The sequence below is a fragment of the Cynoglossus semilaevis genome, chromosome 5, assembly GCF_000523025.1.
Source record: "Cynoglossus semilaevis isolate Cse_v1.0 chromosome 5, Cse_v1.0, whole genome shotgun sequence".
NCBI lineage: Eukaryota > Metazoa > Chordata > Actinopteri > Pleuronectiformes > Cynoglossidae > Cynoglossus > Cynoglossus semilaevis.
This window is the reverse complement of record NC_024311.1, coordinates 3,200,247-3,218,658: the sequence shown is the minus strand read 5'-3', so window position 1 is coordinate 3,218,658 and position 18,412 is coordinate 3,200,247. Positions and strand designations below refer to the sequence as shown.

The window sequence follows — 18,412 nt, the reverse complement described above, 5'->3', positions numbered from 1 at the left end:
TGTGTGTGTGTGTGTTTGTGTTTATGTGTGTGGCAGCAGCAGCAGCAGCAGGAGGAGGTGGGGGTGAAGAATTTTTGGTATGCGCGGACGACAACATGATGAAAGGCGGAGAGTGCAGAGCTTCGTCTGCACGTCAAACGTTGAAAGAAACAACAGCATTTTTGTCTCCGTGTGACACCAAACCCCAGACACCGACACCGTACTGACACGGCCCTGTCGCTAAAGCAGAATCTTCGCCCCCCACTTTGAACGTCGCTTCCTCTTATCCTATGCGAACACCCCTGCTGGCACGGGCCGATGGTTGAGTCTGTATAGTAGGTTGGACTGAGCTCTTCTGCTGCAGGACGTCGTAGATCAATGAACTGGACCAGAGGCTTGGTCCATCGTCGCCGCTGCTGTGCATCAAATTGTATAGATGTGTCAGTCTACCTGTGCGGCAGGAACCAGGCTTTATTTCTGACCAGAATTCTCTTCAGTATGCGGATATCCTGATCAGACCGCAGGCTTTAACCCGACTTGGATTCCCGTGTGGTGGCTCCTCTCTGCGATTTTTTTAAATTCCGGGGCAGAAAAATAATCTGTAACCTCCAGGATGATCTTCGCAAACACAGGCAACCCACTAAAGACAGTCAATCGTAAACAGGTAGGACAAAACATACGAACACACACGCGTTTGTTGATCATTTATCTGTTTTAAATATCTGCCTACTTTTGTCATTGCTCACACTTGAGACAGCATTGGATTAAGAAGCGGAATAATGGCAGCCGGAATGACATTGGAGAGCCCTCTTTGGATTCCTTATGGAATATATATATATATAATCATATTCCGCGAATGGGAATCCCTAGAGGATGACATTTTTACAAAACATTAAATCACCTCACAATTAATCGACCTTTTGTAGGGCTTTAACGGCCAAAAAACAACTACTTCTTTTAACGTATCACCATCAGTGTTCATCATCGACCAAACAAATGATCAAATAATCCCCACAGATCGCAAATTTCCATTGTTCGATGTCCTAATCGCTATGATTTAACCAACACGGAAAGCCCAAACGTGCCTCTGATCCAATGTTGTAGCTCCACCACTCATAGTTTCTCCTGTGCAAATAACCTTGTTTGTCCAGTCAATCGCCCTCCACTGGTCAATATGCATGACAGTTACTGTAGCCTGATTTATAGGTTAACATATTCTGCCTGAAACAGAGAGTGCAGAAAGACTTAGGGATGGCACAGTGTAATGTGTGTCAGTGCGAGTCAACTGTGATGTGTGGCATCCTTCATTTTGACCTCTCAAGTCTGCAGAGAGAGAGAGCAGAGCAGATGTATGGGATCCGCTTCGCCACCAAACCCTTAGGTTTGGTTTGGTTTTGTGGTTTTGGTGGTGAAGATTAACCATGAAGAGGAAAAAGAAAGCATAACGTGATGTCAGTTGAATAGGATTGTGGATTTGGATGATACATTAAACGATATGTGACACATGGAGGTGTCCCATACTATCCTGATTCCAGTGACAGGAAAATCCTGCCTAGCTCGCTGACACACTATTGGCGATTTATGTCCAGTGCCACAAGAGTGAGCCTGCATCAATCTAGGACTAAATGATTCATAGCAGTGTTTGTTAAATGGAGGGTCGTGACCTAGAGGGGGTAGCGTGCATGAATTAAATTTGTCGAAGGACTGGATAATAGCGTTATCCTGCTTAATACCAACTTCATCTGCTCACGCATCATGATAGTTTCCCCTCTGTGTATGTTTGGCTTGGTCGAAGATGTATGTATTAATGGTGAAGCGTTAGCCAATCAGCTGCAAACACAGTTGGATATTAATCTTAAAGGCCTGGTCATTGGGCACTACAGTGGTGCAGTGGTTAGCACTGGTGTCTCACAGTCAAAATAACACTTGAGGATAGGCAGATGACCTTTTGTAACAGAGAATTCTGGAATACTTCCACAAACTATAAAAAAAAACAATACTAAGAATAACCTTAATTGTGTAGCTGAGTTTTAATGGCGTATGTCTCAATAAAAAAACTGGTTGACCTCTCCAGGGTTTAACCACCCATTTGAGTAATGTCGTATAAATTTGGCTTCAGCTGTTACTTCTACAGGAAAAAAAAAGAACAGGACAAGATCACGATCATTTAATGTTCTTATTAAACTAGACGCCATTGGAGTTTTCAGGTGTAGTATTTCATTGCTGCGTTTCGCTGTGACATGAATCTGAAACCGGGTACATCTCGGTCAGAAAAAACACCGAGTCAGTCAATCAAGTCCACTATGAGGTTAGATGTTGTGAAGTACGGTCTATATCTGCTCGGCTCTGCTGTGGGGCAGATGTAGCCTGTCTCCAAGGCCTCATGTGAACCCTGGTGGTCTCAGATGAAGTGACAGTGGTAATTCCCTACCAACAAAAATGCTAGGCCTTAACTTGAACGCATACCAGGCCCAACAGATGTTCCTGCTGCAGCTTTCACAATCACACATGTGAAATAAAAGGCCTCCTATGCATGTTTTCCATCACTGAGGAACAATGGAGGAATGTCTCAGTCATTTCTGTTGGCATGTCATGTAGTTGTGGCCAGGGCTTTGGCACATGGCGTGGATTGTCCTTTGGTTATGGACAGATGGTGTGATCCTGCCATGCGTTATCTTTGAACCGATCTGGAGTGTGTTTTGAGGTGGCTGTGAGCTATTTTAATGAATGAGTAAAGGGGAAGGAAATGCTTTGCAGGGCAGCACAGTGTGTTGTGGTTTGACTCAACGGAACCAAGGATACTGGAGAATTGTGATAAACACCACAGCAGGGCGTATAGGTTAACACAAGAAATATATATTTAGTTTGAGGTGGCACTTTACTACACGGTGTGACTAAAATGCTGCTAATGTCATCGCCATTAATTCAGACCGATAAAGACACGCCATGTCCCATTCACATTTAACCCTTTTTATAGCGACATCTGAAATGTTATAATGAGGTTATGTGGACGTACCTGCCAATTAGCTACAGCCAGCGAAAATGTCCGTAGTGCTTCGCTGATTTCAGAAAAGATGTCATTTGTATAGTAACTCTTTTCTGATCATTTTATAGCCTCAATCAGAGTTCCCATGAAATAGAAGGTCTATTTACTCAACTACATTGACAGTGTCAAAGAAATTAAGTGAAAATAAAAGGTGGGAGAGTGAAGGTGAGTCTAGGAACTGGTTACTCTGACCAAGGGCTAATCAAATGTGTTGACCAATCGTATTTATCCTCTCACTTTTGTCCATCTTCTGTTATTTCCCTTTCGGTTCACGTGCAATTGTAACTTTAAAAAAACCCAGATATTCTACAGAAAAATCTAGGTTACTACTAGGTTATAGAAAAAAAGACATTAATGTAATTTTGAACTAACTTCAAAGCACCGATATTACATTATGTGTTTAATGATCCAGTGGAAATGTATTTCAATATTTCATCTGCAGTCCTGGCCAGTATCATGACAGTGCTGATTAAATATATCTACGTATGAATTTGTGATCCCTCTCATATCATACCTCTGCCTCATATCAGTTGTTCTTAAACAATGGCTTGCTCTCTCCCTAATGGCCGACAGGGAAATCCGCTTGCCCTTAACCTTAGACAAATCGCCTAGTTGTTAAATACGGCTGTTTTATTGTCCTCTTTGAGGTGTGTAAATATGCTAATAATCTTCGTGAGATAAATTATTTCGGTATACTGTGTCGTAGCTGAACATTGCAGACTTGACCTGCTGTATTTCAGTACTGATGATATTGTTGGTACTTGGAGAGCCAGAGGTGAACTGCCGCCCTGTACCGTTGTCTGAATTGCCCAAACGATTGGATCTATACTTTATACAAATCCTCACAGACATTACTTTATACTTTGGTTCTTGTAGATGTAGATGTTCCCTCTAACTACCCGAAGATTGGTGGTAGCTGTGAAATAGTTCCATTAAGCTGAACTTAATACAAATGTCAACAACCCTGAAGTAAAAGCTAAGGTCGCACAGATTGCGCTCTGCTGCAGTATTGGACAAAGCTAGTAGCATCTAGCGCAAAAAAATGTAAATGACAAAGCAAAGTCCCTCCATAAGGCGCGGGTTAAAATCCCTCAAAAGCGCAGTTGAACGACTGCAGTTCCCGAACAGATGGACCTCTGCCACTGGATGCCTGCGTCTCACACGGCAGAAAACTGATTCACGTACGGCTCATCAACGCGAGCTCTTCGTTACGCTGATGACAGAAACGACTTGCTGTTTGTGTTTGCGCTTCCACACAGAGATGAGACGTTCCTGTGATCACTGTTGACCTGAGTTCAAATCAGATTATCTAGCTGCCGTACGCTCCCTAACAGTGCTTCAACTGTCTGCAGTCTTACCCCATGACTCCATCCAGTCCCAGCAGCAGCAGCAACAGCAGCAGCACAGGCCTGGAGCAGCTCAGCAAAACCAACTTGTACATCCGAGGCCTGCCTCCTGCAACTACAGACCTGGACCTGGTCAAACTCTGTCACCAGTAAGACGACACACACACACGCACATATACACACACACAGAAACAAGTCTGCATTGGACGTTGCATTAAATTTCATTAATTTGGAACAAGTCTGCATTAAAGACGTTGCATTAAATTTCATTAATTTGGGGAGTCTAAAAATGCCGTATTCGTAACTAAAACCAGTTAATTCCAGACACCAATCTTAACCTCGGCACAAACAACATCTTGCCTCTTGTGCATGAGGTAAAGTATGCAAGACTTGCCACATACTGGTAATACACAAAGATCAAGTACCCTCCCCAAACTCCTCTTCAGGGAGAGCCATAAACACAGCTTTACTGACCCAGTTCCTATTGCCTAACACGCATCAAATCCAAACGAACTTGGTAAAAAAAAAGTAGTTGTAAAAAATGAATAAAAAACACACTCATCCAAATGTGTCCTCTGCAGTGAGAGTGAGAGTTTTTTGTGCTTGCTTAATACAACACATCTCTGACACGGCTGGGATTCGAACCAGTAACACTCCAAATAAGGCCGTAGGCTGTCTTAATTAAAGACGTTTAATTTTTGTGATTTACATATATGAGAAAACAAAGACCACAGGCCATGTTTTGCTATCCATGTAAACAACATATACACAGTACAAACAGGGATCTCAATAATGACATTCTACAAAGTCTTTATTGATAACTCGTTATACAAAAATGTATTTAGTATTGAAGTACTTGTTGACAACTAGTTTTGAGCGTTGCTTGGCAATTTGGGGATTATTTCAGCGTAGTAGAATTTGTTCTTTTCCCTTTACTCCTCCATCATAGTAAACAGAATATTTGTGGTTGTGACCAAAACCTCAAATATGGACCAGATTTTTTTAAAATACATTTTTAGTCAAAAGAATGTCATCTTAACTTGGCATGACATTTAGATACTGTGGGATCCATATTACAGCGGCAGTAAATTCTTTAAAATGTGAAGTTTAGTTGTCATTTATTGACATTTTCTTCTGAATTAAATGGTAAACTGACCATAACAATAATAATAATAATAATAATAAAACAGACGTTACTAATAGTTATTTCTGTCCACACAGACTCTGTATATAAACAGGCCCAAATGAAAAAAAAAAAAACAGCTTATTGGTCTGTGTCCAGTACTCCAGTACAGGTTTCAACCCTGGTGCACATTTTGTGCAGCAATCACCATCATTAGTGGTATTTTTTTTCTGTCTCTTCTCTTTTTGCCAGTGAATCAGGAACACATGGAGAAAGGCATTCACTCATGTTACCAGCCACCGCATCTGGTTGTGTCCTGTTTTTTTTTTTTTTGCTTGTGTTTTGTTCATGTTCCCGACGGTGTTTGCCCACAACAAAGCAGAAATGAAAGCGCTTTTCACAGCAGTGAGGTCTGAATAGTGTTTCGAGCCGGCCATTCAGACAGCACCTCACGCCCTCTGTCGCCGCTCAACTTATTATTAATCAGATACCTAACAAATACGGACCCAATCGCCATAACGGATCCCTGCACATTTTATTTAGATTAGGTTATACATCTGCGTTCGTCGTCTCTTTTCAATATATAATGTGTGTAAACTAAACTGTAGAAATTAGGCTGAATTAGAAAAAGAAGAACATCATCTGTTTGACAATACAAAACCCAGGATGTTTACGTGTTTTGTCCAGGTATGGAAAGATCCAGTCAGCAAAGGCGATCCTGGACAAGACGACCAACAAGTGTAAAGGTCAGTAAAGTCACACACACACACACACACACACACTCGTCGTTCTACAATTGTATTCCTATACAGTGAACAATTACAAAATATTTTTATTGCGTGAAAACATTGAAAATAGAGACTGTGAACCGTCAATACCATCATGTGAGTGTGAAATGAGTGAAATAATTGGTCAAATTAAAATTTTAAAACTTTTTTTTTTACCTTCAGTATAACTCTTATTTCATTGTTTTATGTTGTTTCTTTAATCCTGTCCGATGATTTTCCAGTGCTTCTGGGCAGCTCTCAGTCCTCCTCTGTTTTCACAGTCAGTCTTTGTAAATCAATTTTCTGTGACTAATAGACTGGAGCTGGTAATCCATCACTGTGAACAAGAATACTGCCTGTGTCTGTCCTTTTATTTTTCATATCAGACTGCACACAAAGTCTAAACTACATTAGTTTGACAAATAAAAGCAGATGATGACAGAACACTCAGCTCCCTTTGGAAATAGAGACCAGTGTGTGACAGAAAGATGGCTGCACATATTTATTATTCATAAACACTGTCTTTTGCTTTCGGGACTTTATTTCTTTATGTCCCTCGTCTGGTCGTAATAAATGACTCTGTTATTATTGTTTAAATGGCTGCTCATGTAAATATTGCTCTAACAACTACAGGTTATGGGTTTGTGGACTTTGACTGCCCAGCGGCTGCTTTGAAGGCGGTGCATGCTCTGAAAACCAGTGGCATACAAGCCCAGATGGCTAAGGTGAGAGAGACCAGTGTATGTCGAGTGTGTGTGTGTGTGTGTGTGTTTATCTTGCTTGCTCCATGGGGTTCTATCTCTTTAACGTGTGCATGTGTCCGTGCAGAGCTCATTTCTCGAATATCATCAGACTGTTCATATGACCTCAGCTGACAAGCTGTTCTTCCTGTGACCCCGTTCTTTTGACTTTCGCTGTAGAAACCAGATGTTGCTTTCACTCCAATAACCTGTGAGACAGGTTACACACTTTCTCTTTCTCTTCTTCTCTTTTTCTCTTCTTTCTATTTTTTTTTTTTTACCCGCTTCCTTTTTTTCCCCTCTTTCTTCAAGCCCTATTGGCAGAAGCAGTGTTGGGATTTTTTGGATTCCAATAATAACTAAAGTCTGAAATGAGGTCATGTTCTGTTACTGGAAATATATGCAGCTTTGACAGGAGGTTGTTGTCTTCCTAAAAATTTCAAAAATAATTCTCTGTCAACCTACTGATTCATACCATCGCTGATGCTGGCTTTTTGTATATTTTGGCGATTAAAATTCGGAATTTTTATTTTTATCAGATGTCCATTAAAAAAAAAAAAACAACCCTCAATGTGGACTAATTTCTACACAGAACAGGCGTCTGCCGCAGTTCAGTCCATCACAGCTTGGGCCCAGAGAACTCAACAATGTTGATGTATATCATCAGTATCACACAGTCTCAGAGAGATATCCGCAGACTTCAGGTTTTGTTGCATTGTGGGAAGTTTTATGCTAATAGAGTTTGCATTAGCATTCATGCATACTGACACACTTCCTGCACCCAAGCACTATAGCAACAGCACTGCTGCTCTGTCCAATCACCGACCCTCTCTGACTCATCTGAAGTTGAGCTTTTTTTGGGGCAACGGACAGAATATTTCTGCATCGAATGTGTATACATCAAATACAGCAAATCAGCCCAGTCATTCGTCTACCATATTTTACAGTCCTGCTCCGTTGCCGTGCTGAGTGTCTGGAGACAGGCATCAAGCTGCTCTAGATGAGTAGAACACGCAGAAGTACACACACTCACACTGTGTTTTGTGGCTGCTAAGTTACGCTGCTGTCCTGCTGTTTCTAGGGAAGACTGTGGAGATGCTCGGCTGCTGCACAGAAAAGCGGAAGTGTGTTTGAGTGTGTGCATGTGCGCATTTGTGTCGTGTGCAGTGAAGCCGTTCGTACATACATGTCTTCCTCTGACCCGTAACTGCACATTAGCTGCGTCGCCAATCCTGATCCTGTAAGCAATTAAAGTGTTAGTTCTGTTTTTGTCCAAATCTAAAACTCATTACAATGCATATCACTGCCTTTACATGTTTCATATATAAATATATACATATACATATATATATATGTATATATATGTATATATATATGTGTATATATATACATACATACACAGACACGTATATATCATTAACTCAAAGCGAAAATTTCCAAGCTTGGTTTCTGCGACCTTCATGTCTCGTACAATGTAGGCGTTTAAAAGGTATTTGTGAACAGGTTCATGTCCTGTGATGAAATAGTTCTGAGTTTATTACATATATGATGGCTAAATGTAAAACAAAAAAAAAGCAGAAGTTGCTAGGTAGAAGTTAGCATAAAAGATATTTCTGTCCAACAATATAACAGATGCTAGCACAGGCCATGTGCATAAGGTGTAGTCTGGCGAAAAAATGTTCAGCCAGGCTCTTGTAACAAAAACAGTGTACATGCTACGTAGCAGTGTTGCTAGTGCCTAGCAAAAGGTGTCCAAACACCGCTAAAGGTTTATTTAACGATACATACAGTAGTAAAATGAAGCCAAAATAGCTATATTTAGTAATGAAGCTAGCAATGAAGCTAGCTAGCAATGAAGTTAGCCCCAATGCTAAAGCTAAAATGTAATACTTTAGGTAATCATTTTGTAAAATTATTCAGAGAAATGTTTTAAAGCAGATGTCACACAGGGAAAGAATACACTTTCAAACGAGTGATGTTTATTTACATGTAAGACGTTGAATGAAGTCACACGACACCCTGACAGATCTCCCTGTCTTTGAACAGCAACAGGAGCAGGACCCCACAAATCTGTACATTTCCAACCTTCCTCTGTCGGTGGATGAAAAGGAGCTGGAGAACATGCTGCAGCCATTTGGACAAGTCGTGTCCACTCGGATCCTTAGGGATTACAGTGGTAACAGCCGAGGTGTTGGCTTCGCCAGGTTAGTCTCAAATGATCGACACGGACACTGACATCAAGGTTGACTTTTTTTTTAATAAATCTAATGCTAGAATCTAATAGTAACCATCAAATATCGAGCTTACTTCTTCAGGTTTTGAGTATCGTCAAATTCCATGCAAATCACAATGTTTTTTTAACAGCAAACCATGTTTGTTTCCTTGAATCCTCAAAGTACTGTTTTTTTTTTTTCAGAAATAATTTTCAAACTTGCCGTTTAACTGTTGAAACCTGTGGCTATTCCCTGTTTGCATCAGGCCTAACAACAGGCCATTGTGTTGGGGCCGTTCTTTTGTCCAGATTGTGATTTCAAAGATGAGTCACAGCCGTTCTTTAAATGTCTCCCCTCTGTCAGGATGGACACAACAGAGCAGTGTAACGCAGTCATCTCTCACTTTAATGGAAAATTTGTCAAGATGGGATCTGGAGCTCTAGGTAGGGAATTTCACCTCTCTGTCCTTCCTGTCAAAACTGTGAAGGCGCCGTGATGGACTAACTGCTAACGTGTCCTTCGTTGTTTTTACTTGTTTCTTTGCTCACAGCTCCTGCCCAGCCCCTGCTGTGTAAGTTTGCAGACAGTCAAAGGAAGAAACATGGACACAGTGGATTTGTCCCCAATGGACAGACAGGAGATCTCAGATTAGTATGTATTGGCTTCATGTCTGGTTTCTTTTGTCTTATCTTTCCCTTAGGGTTCTATATTTTAATCATACGCAGAAATGGCTTAAAGGCGAAGCTAACTTAATCTGAAGCTAACTTTTTGCTATTTGTTTCTTCAGACAAAGAAATAAAATGCTAACTCAACTCAATAGCCTTTGTAGTGCCACAGGGCTGCGTAGTGCCAATACCTAGAGTCACCATGTGAGGGCGTGGTAAACACTGGACAGTAAACCAGTCCATTATAAGGCCACATATGGAGACAACCAACCATTTCCACATTTACACCTATGGTCAATCCAGTGAGAGTGAACAATTAGCCCACTTCTGCAGGTTTGTTTGTACTGTAACCATCGAACTGGTTGAACCACTTGTCCACCAGTGGCCATATAGAAATATCATTGGATTAAATAATCCTAAAATGATCCCAAATTTACCTCAAAAGATTTTTCTTAAAACACAAAAAAATCCATATAAATATTTTTTGTTTTTTCCAAAAGCGACTTTGATTTACTATGTACCTTTAAACGTGTTTTTACTGTTTAGCCTGAGGATATCAGGACGAATAAATCAGATTTATTTTCACACCTCAGGGTGCAATGACTCTCGCCTATGACCCCTCATCGGCAGCTGTGCAGAATGGGTACGTTTGATTTTTATGTCTCGGCAGCTCGTGACCAAATTCGGCCTTTCGCGTCACAACCCTTGACTCGGTGTTTGTATTGTATCTGTTTCGTTAGGTATTATGCTTCTCCTTATCCAGTAACCAACAGGATAATGACGGTGCAGCCCTCCATGTCTCCCTACATGTCTCCAATCTCTGCCTACCAGGTACTGCACAATGTCCTTTTTTCTGGGCCTGACAGGAACCTGTCAAGTTACCAGAGCTGAAATCAAATCGTTTCTTTCATGTTCTCTGTGATGCCTTTAAATTTATGGTGCATTAGTGCTGTGTTTCTGCATGTGTGTGGGCTGTACAGGTGCTATGAATGATGGAGAAGGTGATAAATCCATCGCGACCACTTTAGCACTCCATCATATGAAACAGCAGCAGGATTGAGTGTTTCAAGTTGTCCAAAAACAGCGTCTCTTCTCTGTATTTCAAGTCGTCCTCTGTGACTCATGTGTTCTTCTCCACCTGATCCTCCTTGATTCATACATCTGAAAGCAGCATAAACCCTGCTGTTCACTGACATCGGTGGAGTGATTAATCTGTGGGGGCTTGTCTAGAGGTTGTTTTTTTTTTTTTTTTTTTTGATCAAACAGATGGCATCCAGATATAGTCAGGTCAAGTCAATTTTATTTGTAAAGATTTACGTTCAAATGACTTTTTCCCCTATTTTCCCTATTTGAAATAGTGATTGAAATCAAACTTAAAATACCCTCCTAAAAACCCACTTACCAGTGAGAGAAAATGGCGGTGTATACAGTCAATGTTTATATTGACAGTACAATGTGCTGTAGACGTGAGAATCTGAAGGAAAAAATAAGACGGAAAGTTAAATATAAACCAGATCAGATGTTCTGTTCGTGCATTTTATCCAGTTTCAAAGCCTGACTGTATGAAAACAAGATTTTTTTTTTTTTCATAATCCATCACAGTCTGTCAGTTCAGGCTATCGACTTCATTCAAATCATCAAATTTAGACCGATGTGAAAGATGGTTCTAAAATCTAAATATCAGTGGAAAGCTGACATCATTGGAATTTAATTTTTAAATTCAAAATTTGCCAAAAAATTACTGTGAACCGTACTTCGGATAGAACAATCTGGTCCAGATCTCTGTGCTCTGTGTTTCTCGTTTCATCAAAGAAGTCTAAGTGAAAGTCCAGACAGGGAACATGAACAGACGTTCATACCAAAAACATTGTGTATGTATTAAAATTGTAAAAAAAAAAACAACAATACGCATATATATCGCGATATTCTGTTTCACAATACTGTATCGATGTTCCTCCGTTCCAATTTTAGTGACTTGACCTTAAGCCTGTAACAGAATTGTGCATGTACTTTGTTGAAGGTTTTCCTACAATTAAATTGCTTACCGTAATACATGTAATAACACCAGATTTTTGCCAACACGCATCCCTAATACACATGCAGTCCCTATAATTTGCAGTGAGGACTGAACCAGGCTGCAGAGACATTTATTTGTTATCACTGCAAAATATATTTTTAGTTTGGAAAATTATAGAATGCTGACCTAATTACAAATACCTCTTGACCCATGTCAAGGTGCATGTCAAAATAAAAAAGTCTGCCAGAGCAAAGGCCCCAGGGCATGATAAAGACGAGCCCTTTACTTTAAAAAAAAGTAATAGGTTTTTAGTTTATATTCTTATATACAGTAAGAAAAAGACACAAGGCGCTCAAGTACATGATGGACCCTCATAGGTCCATTTGAATTGGTAACTGTTTGAACTAGGAACAGTGGGTGAGGTCAAACTAGCTGACGTCTCTGTCTGTATCTAAGGATTCCTTACAACCTACACTCTAATAGTTCCTGTAATAGCACTCAGTGGAAATGGAAATTATTTTTTGGCTAATAACCAACTGTACTGGTGGGGGGGGTTTACCCAAAACACAATCATTCGTATTGTTCATGCTTTTGTCCTAACCTCATATGACTCTCCTATGATGCTAGTGCTGATGTCGTGTCCCTAATTCAGTGGTCTGATCTGAAGACGACTGACAGACATTAGGAGAGGAAATGTTAACAGAATTAAAAATGATAAAGTAACATTTTGAAAACTTTTGAAAAATTCCACCAAGAAGACACTAAAATGTCCCCTCTTTTTTTTTGGTCCTTCCGCAGGTACAGAGTCATTCTTGGGTGGGACATCAACCATATCTCATGCAACACCCGGTGAGTGAAAAACAAGATTCGCTCGTTTACCGCCTCCTATTCTGTGTAGCCGACAGGAAATGGGTGTGTGTGGCACGGCTGAGTCGGCTGTGAGCTAACACACACACACACAACTCTGTGACTTACTTTAGTTTAGTATTTTCCTGCGGACGCTGCGAAACCCACAGCGTCCAGAAAAACTTTCCCCCCCCCCAAATGTATAAGGACAGAGCCGAGTTCTGGGAAAAGCTAGCGCTCTGTTTACGTAGTGTAAGTGCGCACATTAGTGTGTGTGTTGGGAGTGTGTATGAAAGAATGGAACAAGGAAAAAGAAAACCCCGCCACCCTTCAGCCGCCCCCCCCCCCCCTCCACCGTGCTCTCCTCCTCTCTTTGGATCCAGCAGGAAATGCCTGAAGCAGAGACAGTCTTGTGACTCTTTGACTCTTCCAACAGATGGTTTCCAGCGGAACAAGTGTCTCTGCTGATTTGCTCCCTCCCCCCACATTTTTTTTTTTTTTTACAGGGAAATGCTCTATTCCCCAAAGGCATCATGTTGAAAGGAGAGTCTTCCATTTGAAGACACAGCAGACCTATCATTCTTACTTTCCTGTAACCGGGGAGCAGAGATCAAATCATGTCTCAAGATGAACACATTATTTACAGAACCATTTTTAACAACTGAAGAAACGGCTGTCTATTTTTTTTTTTTTTTTGCGACCGTCTGTATTTTATACTCACTTTTTCTCCCTTCGGTTTAAAGAATCAATGTTATTTGTGATCATGTGACCTGGCTTGTGTTCCAGGCTGCTGTGATGTCGCCCTCTGTGGATCCTTCTATGTCACTGCATCCTAGCCCAGCAATGATTACTCAGCAGATGGGACAGCTGTCACTGGGCAACAGCGGAGCGGTAAGTGGAATTCTGGGATAGTCTACATTTTTACTGTTGATCACTGGGTTTGTTAAAGACTTATGAGAATGCCTTGTGTATTTATTCTGCCTGACGACACCCGTTAACATTGATTAAAAGTATTTTTCCATTTAACAACGGTTTGGTCCCTTCCAGATAGGTTATCTCCTTTTCTAAGGGAGACTTTTATATTATTTATAGTATATGTCAAATCCTCAATTAAATAACAAAATTATTTGTAGCATTAATACTTAATGTAATAATGTAAATGGTTCAGCCTTTCACTCTTGATATGAAAATATACCTAATGTAATAATGTAAATGCTTCAGCCTTTCACTCTTGATATGAAAATACAAACACAATAATTGCAATCGTCCATGTTTTGTCTAAATTATATAAAGAAAAATCCCAAATAAATTTTAGTCAAGTCAAAAAAATTCAAATATCACACGGAAGGAACAGAATACTTTTGAAAAAAAAAAAAAAGCCATAATAATGGTGTGGAACCATTGCTTTGTTATTGTTGGCTCTTCAGAAATAACTGGAGCCGTCTATTTAACCAACACCACGTCTAAGATTAAGAAATGTATCTCTTGTCCTCCTCACGTCTTCTCCTTACATTATAAAGCTGTAATGTTGCCACGTGTCAGCTTATAAGAAAGGGGGCGCCAGTCAAACGTTGTTGTTCTTGAGCTGTAACTCTCGTTCAGAGTTCGTTCGACACTTCGGTTCCACCTGTCATGTTGCATTAGCCAATAAGTTAAGGAATTTTACCTGACATGGTGACGTGTGTTATGCGTGTGATATTCCACCTGATTGGTCAAATCAAGCCTGCATGTGAAATAATAGACGGCAACGTTTCATTTTCAGAAAATCAATTGTGGATTTCTCGAAATCAATAACAGTTCTGGGGACAATTGCAACGCATCGGAAAAACGATTATTTCTCCCGTCCCTAATCACCAGCCCCGGCTGCGTCGTTCTGGTCTCAAGTATTGAATAAGCTCAAGAGAAGCTGACGTTGCCACAAAAGCCATGTAAACATTGAAAATGATGATTAATTGTTAACATCACTAACCGTGTCTCAAAAGAGTTTAACATTCAGTGTAGAAAAAAAACATGAGGACATTTGTGAATTAATAATCCTATTTAGAGGAAAATAGTGAGTAAAGCTTTGTAGATATACAGTAGGTGGAGACCATATGTAACCACTGTATGTCTGAAGGGAGAGTAAAAGCTTGGTGTCAGGTAACATTGGTCGAAATACCGTAAATGTCGGTTCCATGGTGTAACGGTTAGCATGCCTGCCTCGGAAGCAGAGAGTCCTGGGTTTGATTCCCAGAGGAAGCGCTTGCTAGGGGCAATACACACATATACACATTTTTCTATCTTTCTACACTATTTGTTCTGTTTGTAGGCATCGGTAGTAATACTGTGTTGCGATATTGTGACCACTTAGAGAACATTTGAACCTCTTATTTCCTGGTCAGTTTTTTAGACCGGCTCTCTTCTACTGAGCCATAGCAGCGGACCAAGAGATAAACAGGATAAATACAAGCTGTTTACCAGCACATAACCAAATACTGTTATTATTTGTTTGAATACATCATCACTTTGTTAAAGTAAATGAATTTGTTTCAAGGCTTAAGTCTCAACATTCCATTCCAGATACTGCTGTTATATATTTTTTTCAATCTAAATGTGGATTTTCAAATTGAAATTCTGTGTACATGATTACTTTATTTTCCTTTTCGCGACACTATTAATAATGATGTCAAGACTTTATTGATCTCTACTTTAACTTTTTTTTATGTAAATGTATGTCACTCAAGTGGTAAAAACCTGTCGCACATTCTAAAGCCTCATTTCTCCCTCCTCCTCCAGTATATTGCTGCCAACCCCGGAGTCCAGGGAGCGTACATGCCTCAGTATCTGCCCATGCAGGCTCCTCCTGTGAGTTTATGATGACTCAGTCCAGTTTGTGCATCCTTTCAACCCAGATCCTCGCTAAAACTCTCTTAGAAAATAACAGTGACGCTCCATTCACAACACCCGTGGTTGTATTTGAAATGATGGTCCTGTGAAGCTGCTCATTATCTCCGTGCAAATACAGTGAAGATGGTTATTATCCCTTCAATGACAGAAGCTGCTTTTTTTTTTTTTTTTACCTTTCCAGGAAAATGGAACGCCTCAGCAAGTGGATTCTTCCAACAACTCCTCTCCTTATAGTCAACTCAGCAAGTAAACACAGGTGCGTGCGACAGGTTCTTTAGCCAACCGTATCAGCTAACATGGGTTTATATTAAATGTCTTAGCTTTGTGTTTCACTAACAAGAGGGTTATTCATATCAGGGATGGGCAATGCTTTTCGAATATTCGAATAGTCGTTTGATCATAAATAATCTTATAGTTGATCATGTCTGAAAAAATGATCCTCTTGTTATGCTGGCGCCTTCCACACGGGGCAGTATAGCATTCGATACGCTGTGTGACGGCACGTTACATGTCACTGTAGTCCTGAACTATTGCCGGGATTAATCGTTATGAAAACGTGTGAAAAAATGTTCCTGTCACGTGTGCGCAGCTAATTATATCCTGTGTTTATGTACTGTTGACAGTGGAAGTGCTACGAAATTCTGATGTATTCCAGTGAGTTTTTCTAAGTCGTTATGAGAATCGTGGGTCTCTTTCTGTTTTTGTTACTGCAGGGGGTTCGAAAACATAATCAATTAGTTCAGTACTTTTGCGTAAATTGCCCACGTCTACTTTATATATAACTATAATCGCACAAGAACCACATTGATGAACATTTAAAGATGGTTATCATAATCTTAAAAAAAAAAAAGTCTGACAAGTGAGATATGAAAAGAGTTTTTCAAGTCCCATAAAATTAGAATTTTTCACAAATATCACCGTTTATTGTTTATTTCTATCCATATAGATCATACACTGTCTGGTTAAAATATATTATTACCGCACTTCCCCTTCGCATCAGCATAAACCTGTATACGTGGTACGTTTCCACAAACACGTTCACAGTCAAATTTATTATTAACCAACGATGGTTTCAAATGGAGTGGTGAACTAAAACAGAAACAGCAGTGTTGAAGGACTGAGCCAGACTCAGCTAGCGTAGAAGACAGTTACAACCAGTGTCACAAATCACACACTGTAGCAGAACAGTGCACAGTACAAAGACACAGTGTAACTAGATTCCAACAGCAAAGTCTCTCACAGACACACATTCCAAAGCAGACTGGGGTTCTTAAATGTGCTGGCGGGTTAGAAGCCCATCACTACATCGAATCATGGTGGATGTTGCGTTCTACGAATTAGTTGGAGGTGGAATATAAAATTGTTTCCGGAGCAGGATGACAATCTTAGACCAATATTTCCTGACCCTATTTAGCCATAGCACAAAAAAAAATCCAGTTTTAATTTACTTACTCAGTATGAAACATGTGCCTGTTTAGTTGAACACAATGCCTATATACTCACAGGGATTGAAGAAAGATACCAGATGCATAATTTTTTTTTTTTTTTCACTTTAGCTTTACAGTCATGCTTGAAAACCAAGCTCACTTAGGGTTGTGGTAAATATGATTTACATTTGCAGTAAATAAATCATAGCTTTGAGACCAATGAAGTGAAATTAGGTCATTTTCGTGTTGCTAAGAATCTTCAAACCGACAAAACAAAAGATCATTTTGACAAACTCTTATGTAGATTTTTTTTAACTGTTTTGTTTTTCTTGATTTTTAGGCTCTTTTAGTTCTTTGTGAAACCAACGGCATCATGGGAAGTTGTTGATGAAGTTTGGATGAAAACATTCACCACACTTCTTTGACCGGACCAGACACATGAACTTTTTTTGCACAGACCCAGACATTTGTGGTGGAAAGGAGGACACATGTTTCTGGACTTAAGCAGTTGGCAAATCACAGAATTAAAAAAAAAAGAAAAAAAACCAAACAAAAACAAAAAAAAAATTAAACAAACAAGATTTATTTTGTTAAAAAAATAAACACTCTCTTCTTTTTTCCCTCTCTTTTTTTTTCTCACGGATTCTCTAAACAACACCAGAGAATCCTCTTCCTCCTCCTACTTCTCCCTCTCCTCCTCCTTTCCCTGCTGTCCTCAACTGCCCTTTCTTCTTCTCCTTCTTAAATGGGACAAATAAAATGCATGAAATTGAGCTACACCCCCTAACGCCACCACACACAAACGTTTCTAAGACTTTCTTGTTTTATTTGTGATATATGAGAAAAAGAAACTCGCAAAAAGTTGTTTGCACTGAAGTCAAATGTTTCCAAATCGCTTCACTTTGTGGCCACATCCGAAAACAAAAAAAGCATCACCCAGCTGACACAAACCACCATTTCATTAGGAAATTAATGAATTTATTATTGGAAAAGGTGCCTTCCTTCCTCGACGTCACATCAAACTTCATCAAACTTAATCAGGTGTCATTTTCCCATCTCGTGGATTTAATGTGTGTGTCATCACAGATATTTCTATTGTTTGAGTGTTTTTTGCTATCTGGTAAAGGTGGTAGCAATAAAGACAATGAGAATCCCACGGCAATACAGAGACAAAAAGAATGGTGATGAATCTCAGAGCACGGTGATCCCTTCTTTTGTTCTTTCAACTTTCTTAGTTCTTACCTTCAGGGTGATCTGAAACAAGGGCCGTCATTTTCTGAAACAACCTGTTGTTAAACAACCTTTGCTGACTCCTGTGGTCAGCCTGACCACCGATCTACCTCATGCTTCTGCTGGA

The 18,412-nt window shown here is 39.9% G+C and overlaps 1 protein-coding gene across 2 annotated transcripts; it reads left to right on the top strand.

The window, feature by feature from the left end:
• Positions 1 to 56: 56 nt before the first annotated feature.
• LOC103378676 (RNA-binding motif, single-stranded-interacting protein 1-like) lies at positions 57 to 17,622 on the top strand. Of its 2 annotated transcripts, none has more exons than XM_008309963.3 (14): positions 57 to 643; positions 4,378 to 4,520; positions 6,182 to 6,240; positions 6,895 to 6,986; positions 9,054 to 9,205; positions 9,578 to 9,657; positions 9,765 to 9,865; positions 10,473 to 10,522; positions 10,620 to 10,710; positions 12,695 to 12,745; positions 13,529 to 13,633; positions 15,518 to 15,586; positions 15,810 to 15,884; positions 17,396 to 17,622. In XM_008309963.3, the coding sequence occupies exons 1-13, from the start codon at positions 593 to 595 to the stop codon at positions 15,876 to 15,878; spliced, it is 1,113 nt and encodes a 370-aa protein (XP_008308185.1). In that variant the 5' UTR covers positions 57 to 592; the 3' UTR covers positions 15,879 to 15,884; positions 17,396 to 17,622. The 2 variants fall into 2 exon arrangements, with proteins under 2 accessions (XP_008308185.1, XP_008308184.1); XM_008309962.3 differs by having other exon boundaries at positions 60 to 643; positions 9,048 to 9,205.
• Positions 17,623 to 18,412: the final 790 nt, after the last annotated feature.

What these genes read in the sequence shown, in the direction of transcription:
- LOC103378676 (XM_008309962.3), top strand. Translation starts at nt 593, where the DNA reads ATGATCTTCGCAAACACAGGCAACCCACTAAAGACAGTCAATCGTAAA. An exon ending in CGAGGTGTTGGCTTCGCCAG is followed by an intron (nt 9,206 to 9,577) that starts GTTAGTCTCAAA and finishes CCCCTCTGTCAG; the next exon opens with GATGGACACAACAGAGCAGT. An exon ending in AGACAGGAGATCTCAGATTA is followed by an intron (nt 9,866 to 10,472) that starts GTATGTATTGGC and finishes TTCACACCTCAG; the next exon opens with GGTGCAATGACTCTCGCCTA.